Raw genomic sequence first — 8,969 nt, forward strand, 5'->3', positions numbered from 1 at the left:
TGCTCAAATAGGGAAGACGAGGTCATGCTTATACACAGAATGGGAGATGAGATCCTTCGATCACTCAGGGAGAAGAGACTGAAGCTCCAGCCATAAGCAGAAGAGGCCAGGCCTATCAGAGACGAGATCCCCTGACACCAGGTAGAGGAGACAGCGTGGTGACACCCAGGTAGGGCATAGATCTTCTTGCACTCAAATAGGGGCAAGAGATTTCATGACCTCAGGTAGGGGAGATGAGACCTTAAGACACCCAGGAAGGGGAGAGAAAACCTTTAGACAGAGAACTTCAGGCAAAATTTATCTCCAGGGTGAGGCAAAAAGAGGTTTACAGTTGTGAGTACATGAAACACAGAGTTTATTCTTGTATCACAATTTATTATTATACTTTTTTTTTTTTTTTTTTTTTTTTTTTGCGAGAGAGACAGAGAGAGGGACAGATAGTGACAGACAGACAGGAAGGGAGAGAGATGAGAAGCACCAAGTCTTCGTTGCGGCTCCTTAGTTGTATATTGATGCTTTCTCATACGTGCCTTGACCTGGGGGCTACAGCAGAGCAAGTGACCCCTTGCTCAAGCCAGTGACCTTGGGCTCACGCCAGTGACCATGGCGTCATGTCTATGACCCCACACTCAAGACAGCGACCTCATGCTCAAGCCGGCAACCTCGGGGTTTCGAACCTGGGTCCTCTGAGTCCCAGTCTGACACTCTATCCACTGTGCCACTGCCTGGTCAGGCTTCTGGTCACTTTCAAAATCCCACAGCATATGAAGGTCTAGTTTGTGGAGGTTTAGGGCCTTCCCATCCCACTAACTACAACCATAGGCCCACTCCAGGTGATGGACTGAGGGACAGCTCAGCTCCTCTGTGACAAGCAGTTAAAGGGAGTGGGGCTCCGCAGAGTGACCTGAATACTATGTTGTACCGGCAAACTGTCCCCCTCTTCCAAGTGTCCCCCTCTTCCTCCAGGGAAGCCTGTGCAGGATTGTGACCCAGTTGACCTAAAGGGCTCCCACAGGCCTGGCTGCTGGTGGGTGGGGTGGGAAGTGGCCTTGCTGATTGGTCAGGATGCCACGGAGCTTTGTGAGGTCAGCAGTTCCGGGCAGGAGGGCAGGCTGGGGTAGGACTATGATGGAGATGCTGCCAACTGCCGTTCTGCTGGTCTTGGCAGTGTGTGTAGTTGCCAAAGATAACAGCACGTGTGAGTAAGTGTCCAGGACCCTGGTGGGGGATGGTGCCTTCTGAGGAAGACTCTGACGGCCTCTGTCCAGGGCTAGAGGGCCTGTCAGGCTGGACCTTAGGAGCCCCCTGGGTCTCACAGCCTCAACTCAGACCCTCCCTGCTCCCAGAATCCTCAACCCAGAGACCCCAGGCCCCAGGTGTCCAAGGTGTCCTCCTGAGACAGACCCCTCAGCTCCCAGGATGCGCACAGTACATAGATCTGTGTGCCCTGCCAATGCGTGTAAGACTTGATGCTCAGGAGTCCCTGTCTTCCCACAGATGTGAGCTACCCCAACCTGTGGCTGACCCTCAAAGCCCCAGGGTCTTGTCCTCTGTAGTTCTAGGGCCTTCTTAGACCCTCTCTGCCTCTCATACCTGGGCCCTGCATCTGCCTTCGGTCCTTCTCTCTCCTGTCGCTGTTCAAGCCAACCCTGCAGCCCCAAGACTGGTTCTGAAGACCTCAGGCCGTGACACCCTGCACTCCCATGTCAGCTTCCCCCAGCCCAGGGGTCCCCACACTTCCCAGATGCCTGTGGCTCCCTCTTTCCCTGCCTGTGACTAAACCCGCAAGACCCAAGAAATCATACCCCTCCCAACCTTTCCTGGAGCTTCTTGCTTCCTGTCTTGTCACAGCCTCACAGCCGGGCTCTCACAACTCCCCCTTTGACCCCACCTCCAGGCTGCCCAGAAATTGCTCACTTTTACCAAACCCCATGTCCCTGTACTTGGTTGAGGCACAAGGACAGGCTGTGCCGCTCTCCGTTCGATCGTGCTCGTGGTCTCTCCTCAGCTCCTGTGGGCGGCGGTTCAAGCACACCCTCTCCCTGCAAAAGAGCACACGCATCGTTGGAGGCCATGACGCGGCTCTCGGGGCCTGGCCCTGGATGGTCAGCCTGCAGGCCTTCAACTACCGCGACAGCCGCAAGTATCACTCCTGTGGAGGAACCTTGCTGAACTCCCAGTGGGTGCTCACTGCTGCTCACTGCTTCAGGGTCAGAAAGTACGTGGGGGATGCGCGGGGAGTCTTCAGAGGGCTCTAGTCAGGATTCTCTGTGCAGGGGTCTCTGCATTGCAGGAGTCTGTGTGCAGAGGGGCCCTGGAGCTCTGGGGCTAGTGGTCACCAGACTGAGCGTGCTGACCCAGACCCCTATTAGGGAAGGGCTTTGAGGATCATGGCCACCAGCCAGCGCACAGTGAGAATGACTGGTTCCCTCTGTGCCCACAGAAGAGCGTATAGTTGGAGACTGATTATCGGAGCTAAGGAAATTATGTATGGCAGCAGTAAGCCAGTGAAACCACCTGTCCAGGAGAGATTTGTTGAGCAAATCATCCTTCATGAGAAATACGTCCCCATCACCGAGATCAACGACGTTGCTCTCTTGAAGATCACCCCTCCCGTGGCCTGTGGGGACAATATCGGACTAGGCTGCCTGCCACCACTGAAGTCAGGCCCACCTAATGCATCCCAGATCTGTTGGGTGGCCGGCTGGGGGTACTTAGCTGAGAAAGGTGAGTACGGAGGAGTATCTGGGGGGCATAGCAGCCATTCCCCTGGTGCAGTTTGAGGTGGAAGGGGAATGTGTGGGTGCCGGCTGAGGGTCTGTCCTTGTCACTGTGCCTAGGCAGGTCCATCACTGCCCTTTTTCTGCTGCAGAAACTGTGGGTGAAAACTGAGTATCCTGTCCAAGGTCACACCTGGTGGAGGCTGAATGCCAGGCATAAGGACCACCTGGCATTTTTAGAATGGGGTCAAGACTGGCTGCCCTTGGGGTGTGGAGCACAGATGCTGCATTCTGGAAATGAGAAAGCTCTAGATGGGGTTTTGGGGCTGTAGGTCAGTCCTTTCTCTCTCTAGGCCTCAGTTTCCCTCCCTGTGAGTGGAAGGGCCAGAGCCAAACCCTTCCACCCCCCACCCTCGGCAGTAATAGCACCAAATTCACTCCACCCATTTTAGCTACTCCAGGGCTTCTTTGCGGACCGAGAGAGGGGCAGAGGTGTGGTTTCTGCTGGGCACAGTGCAGTGGCAGCAAGGTTTGGCCAGCAGGGCAAGACCAAGTTGGGCAGACCTCACGTGTGAGCTGCCCTCTTAGCTTTGCACAGGTGGTCGTGAGAATTGTTCCTGGGGATGTGAAGATATGATTGAAATTAACTTAGTGCTCAGTCTCTTCTGTTATCTGATAATGGCAGATTTAGGCTTCCTAATTCGAGTCAGTTCAGTCATGTGGGACTTGAAACTCAGCCTTTTTTGGTAACCCCAAAATCAGTAATTTCAGAATCCTTCCCTACCTTTTCTTTCCTTCTCTGGAGCTTGCTCTCATTTTCTGATAGGGTTGCCACCTGCCCACCCACCAGCAAGGGTGTCTCTCACAGGTACCCTTCCTTTGACTAGCTTTTGCTGGCCTGGGTTTCGGCCTCTGGCCTGCTGTTGATGTCAACGCTCTGCTATGTGAGTGCGTGTCTATGGTACCACTCCCTGGCCTGCCCTGCTCTGCCCACCTGCCCAACCATGTCCAGTTGCTGGGCATTCTTGCAGTTTCTGGGAGGCTGACGTTAGGGGTCCCCTCTAGACAAGTCACCCCAGCCTCACTGTCACATCGTGTGGCTCAGGAGGAATGCAGGCTCCCAGCTGCATCCTGGACATCATGCAAGATGTCTTTTTTTCCAGAGTTCCTTACATTTAATGGGATTTCTATCATTTTTTTGGCACACACATTCCCACACCCCCACCATGAATTTTAAACCTTAAAGAAATCTCAGGCTCCCAGACCTCCCTTTCCTGTCTGCTCCTTGAACCATGTGCTCTGGGACCACCCTCTCCTTTCCCCTGGAGGCTGAGCTCCTGCAGTAATTAGCAGGTGTCATTTAGAACAGGTTGTTGGGCTGAAGAAACCTTTCTCTGTTTGAGGACACCTGGCTCTTAACAAGACTGCAGACTGCCATAGATGGAGACGGTCACCTGAGTGACTAGCCAGCCAGGCTGTGGCCATACATATCCTCAGTGTCACGGCCACCTCCAGGGCAATGTATGTACAAACAGTCACTGCTGCTTGGATGGCAGGGAAGGTGGGGGCTAACACGACTGGAAACCATCAAAGCTTCCCGCTGTGTGCCTGGCCCTGCCTACATGCTGCACGGTGTCCTGTCTTCCCGATGGGCCATGCAGTATGCTCCAGACGCACCTTGTGCCAGGCCTGACCTGTTCACTCCCTGTCTGCACTGCACACGGTGTTCAAACCCACTCACTGGGCTGTGGGGCCGGAGCAGCGGCTGCTGGCATGACCCCTCTGCCTGTGGGACCACTTGACCAGGAGGAGCCAGCTGTGTCGGCTCTTGGCTCTGTTTCAGCCACTCGCTATGGCCTGCTCAGGCCCAGCACAGGTGTAACCTTCTTAGCCCAGAGGCCGTGATGGAGCAAATGGGCTATAAGGGACGTTCTGACCCGGTCCGACAGGTGTGCCTGGGTATGGAGGCACGGCCACAGCTCTTCTCTTTCCATGACCTTCTCAGAACAGGTAGGGGCACCTGGGGAAGGACCTGCCAGTCCCAACCCAGCATCCTGTTCATGGAGGGCGGAGACGTCCTGACGGGGATAACAGGGAGGGGGGCTTACAGCCATGGGGAATGAGAGGTGTGCTGTGCACTTGGTTCTGGAGAGGAAAATCTGAGTCTGAATGCAGCCACACCACATGCCTGCTGTGATGTTGAGTGGGCAGCACTCCAGTCTCCCGACTGGAGCGCAGGGAACTCACAGAGTCTAAGTCATGAGGTTTGTGCGGGGACTAAGTCAGATGACGCCTGTGTGACTCATAGTGCTCAATACATCCTGGTTATAATTGCTAATATTACAGTAACCTCCATAATCAACCACTAAGCACTAACACATGCATCTTTGCAGCTACACCCCTCCACCCCCATGTCCCATCCGTCCATGGTCCAGAGTCTCCCTCTGTCCTTCCTCTATACACCTGATGACCTCTTCCCAACCTCTATCTCTTGTCTGTGGTGCAGAAGGACAGGCCAGGACCTCTGACTTTCATAGGTCTTGGTTTGAATAGAGCATCATAGGATGATGTGGGGCCAGTGGAGGGGAGGCGGGGCTTTCCCAGGACTTGTCTTCTGTAATCACTGACCACTGAAATCCTGGTTACAGCAAACAAAATGTCACCTGTGCTGCAGGAGGCGGCTGTGAAGATCATTGACCCCGAGATGTGTAACTCGTCCCGGTGGTACCGCGGGCTCATCCTCCCAACCCACCTGTGTGCAGGCTATATTGAAGGCGGCATTGACGCCTGCCAGGTAACTGTCCCTGGAGTGCCCAGGCCCTGGCGAACACCTCTTTCTTGAATCTCTTAGCTCCACTTGCTTCAGGGCCCTGCTCTAGTGACCCTTCTCCTGGTCCCGTTTCTACAGTCACAATCAGCATGGGAGGTGACACCCACCAGGTGCCCCTACAAAGAACAGCATCCCCCCCATCCTAACACAGAGATTACATGGCGCAAACACAGCCCCTCAAGAGAGCATTTACTTTCACATCTGCTTGTACGCACAAGCTCCCGTGAACCCTCCTCACTGCGAGGGAGCCCACACTGCCCTCACCCTGCACAGGCAGCTGGCCCTTTCCCACAGCCAGCTGGGCTTCTGGAGCAGGAAACCCATGATCGCCAAAGTTGTCCTCCCAGAGCCTGGAGCCCTCTGGGCAGATGAAAGGTGGCTCAGACACAGAGTGACTCCGGTGTCCTCCCTACAGGGGGACAGTGGCGGGCCTCTCATGTGCAGAGGCAGCCCACAAGAGCCCTACGTGGTCGTAGGGGTCACCAGCTGGGGGATAGGCTGTGCTCGAGCAATGCGCCCGGGGATCTACACGGCCACCTGGCCCTATCTAGACTGGATTGCTTCCAAGATCGGTCTCAAGGCCTTCAAGGTGATTCAGCCAACCACCACTCCCTCACGCCTTATTTCCCCAGCCGTCTCTAAACACACCTCTGTTTACCCTGTTTGGTACAAACACTTTCATCGAAGACCTCGACCTCAACGACCTCCGCTCCGAACAGGAGCAGACCAATTCGGACCCTTTGCCCCTCGCCAACCCCCACTTTCCACTAACCTTCCCCAAGCTCCTTCTTTTGCCCAACGACTACAGCAACTCATAGAGACCCTCAAGAAGAAAAACTTTTATAACGAAAGGAGCAATAATGAAAATGAGACCACAGACCTCCCAGAGCCGACCCCACTGTCAACATACCCAGCGAACCCTTCATCCCTGAGGGCAGAGGGAAAGATTAAATAAATAAATAAATAAATAAATAAATAAATAAATAAATAACTATTTCTATACGAAGAGATGCGCTCTGGACTTCTTATCTGTCCTCCCCAACTCGACCCAAACCCACATCAACTCTATGCTCCCTCCTTTACCCTCCAACAGGTGGAATCATTGTCAGTTGTGATTTTTAATCTTGATGTTTATTTTATTTATTTTTTATTTTAAAGATTTTATTTATTTATTTGGGAAGGACAGAGAGAAAAAGGGAGGAACAGACAGAAAAGGAGAGAGATGAGAAGCATCAACTCATAGTTGCTGCACCTTAGTTATTAATTGATTGCTTTCTCATATGTGCCTTGACCCAGGGGGTTCCAGCTAAGCCAGTAACCCCTTACTCAAGCCAGCAACCTTGAGGTCATGTCTATGATCCCATGGTCAAGCTGGTGACCCTATGCTCAAACCTGAGTCATCAGCATCCTAGGTTGATGCTCTATCCACTGTGCCATCATCTGGCCAGGCTTAAATCTTTATTTTAGAGAGAAGAACAGAGAGAGATAGAAAGAGACAGAGAGAGCAATATCAATCTGTTCTTGTATGTGCCCTGACCGGGGATTGATGCAGTAACATCTGTGCTTTGGTATGATGCCTAACTAACCGAGCTATCTGGCCAGGGCTAATCTTAATTTATTTTTTAATTTTTCTTTTATTAATTTTTAGAGAGGAGATAGATAGATAGATAGAGAGAGAGAGAGAGAGAGAGAGAGAGAGAGAGAAGGGGGAGGGAGGAGCAGGAAGCATCAACTCCCATATGTGCCTTGACTAGGCAAGCCCAGGGTTTTGAACCGGTGACCTCAGCGTTCCAGGTCAATGTTTTATCCACTGTGCCACCACAGGTCAGGCCTAATCTTAATTTTTAAAATGAACAAATTGACCTGAACATGTGGGCCAGGTATAGTCTTTATTTCACATATAGCCCTTTGCCCATTAAGTGAGTGAAGATGGGCCCAGAAGCAGCTCCTGTGAGGTCGACTGACTGGGAAGAAGGGTGTGGGGGAAGCCCACAGGGGATATGCTGTCCAGGTGGTATAAAGATAAGGACCCATGAGAGGACTTTGTGGGGAAGCTTGGGTTCTCTAAACACAAAAGGTAACAGGTAACTGGGTAGTCAAACAACAAATGTCCACTATTAGACACATTTTACTTGTGGCTCTGGTGGTAGGCTGAACGTTGTTCAAGCTCATTTCTATCCTGTGGATTAACCCTATTACTTCCTGGATTCAAGCAAAACAGAAAAGTTATTTGCCAAAGCCTTGAAGGAATTGCAATGGGGAGTAATTTTTGGATGCCTGTGAGTGAGCTTTTAATGGTTTCCTTTCCACTTGGGAGTTCATATTTTAAAATCTTCCACTTCAAGGAACAGAAACCAACGTAAGCTATTTTAGTGAGAAGGGGCAATCACCTATATATTTTGAGGGTACAAATGTGCCACACAGAACCAATAGGAAAGGCTAGCTGCAGACACCAAGGATGGTGAGGAACCTGACAGGGAGTGACCGTAGTCTAGAGTTTTTGTGGAGTGGCCAGCCCAACAGGAGTCTGCACTCAACCAGAGTTTTATGTCCATCTGCAGATTCCTGGGAAAGAAATCCTAATTGGTCCAGGTCAGCTGCCCACTCTGGTTGGGGTGGAAACCAGACACCTCATTAACACCTGGCGGGGCTGAAGGGAACGCCTGGGTGCTGGCGGGGCAGTTGCTGCTGCAGGCACCCACACTGTTCCTGGGAAGCGAAATGTGTGCGCCAAGTGCAGGGTGGTCCTCGGAGGACAGTGCAGGAGCAGGCGGGCCAACCCTGGGCAAGAAAGGCTAAGAGCCAGTCCTTTCCTGGCCCTGGCCTGTTGGCTCAGCGGTAGAGCATCGGCCTGGCGTGCGGGGGACCCGGGTTCGATTCCCGGCCAGGGCACATAAGGAGAAGCGCCCATTTGCTTCTCCACCCCCACCCCCTCCTTCCTTTCTGTCTCTCTCTTCCCCTCCCGCAGCCAAGGCTCCATTGGAGCAAAGATGGCCCGGGCGCTGGGGATGGCTCCTTGGCCTCTGCCCCAGGCGCTAGAGTGGCTCTGGTCGCGGCAGAGAGACCCCCGGAGGGGCAGAGCATCGCCCCCTGGTGGGCAGAGCATCGCCCCTGGTGGGCGTGCCGGGTGGATCCCGGTCGGGCGCATGCGGGAGTCTGTCTGACTGTCTCTCCCCGTTTCCAGCATCAGAAAAATACAAAAAAAAAAAAAAAAAAAAGAGCCAGTCCTTTCCTGGAAGGTGTACTGAGGAAACAGCCATGAATCTTCTTTTTGGGGACTCACCCATCTGCCTGGGCTCAAACCAATTCCCTGCTCTCCCCTCATCAGCTCTGTGGCCTTGGGACGATGGCCAGGTGCAGAGCAGTCAGAGCAGCACTGGCTCCCTGCAGGTGTGCAGACCTGTGGGCTGAAGTTTGAG

The 8,969-nt window shown here is 53.1% G+C and overlaps 1 protein-coding gene across 1 annotated transcript; it reads left to right on the forward strand.

Annotated features, from left to right (window-relative positions):
- Positions 1 to 1,118: 1,118 nt before the first annotated feature.
- On the forward strand, positions 1,119 to 6,368 carry ACR (acrosin). Its single transcript, XM_066360281.1, has 6 exons — positions 1,119 to 1,202; positions 2,009 to 2,218; positions 2,444 to 2,727; positions 5,369 to 5,514; positions 5,966 to 6,139; positions 6,183 to 6,368. The coding sequence occupies exons 1-6, from the start codon at positions 1,126 to 1,128 to the stop codon at positions 6,366 to 6,368; spliced, it is 1,077 nt and encodes a 358-aa protein (XP_066216378.1). The 5' UTR covers positions 1,119 to 1,125.
- Positions 6,369 to 8,969: the final 2,601 nt, after the last annotated feature.

This window comes from Saccopteryx leptura, chromosome 1, assembly GCF_036850995.1.
Source record: "Saccopteryx leptura isolate mSacLep1 chromosome 1, mSacLep1_pri_phased_curated, whole genome shotgun sequence".
Taxonomy (NCBI): Eukaryota; Metazoa; Chordata; class Mammalia; order Chiroptera; family Emballonuridae; genus Saccopteryx; species Saccopteryx leptura.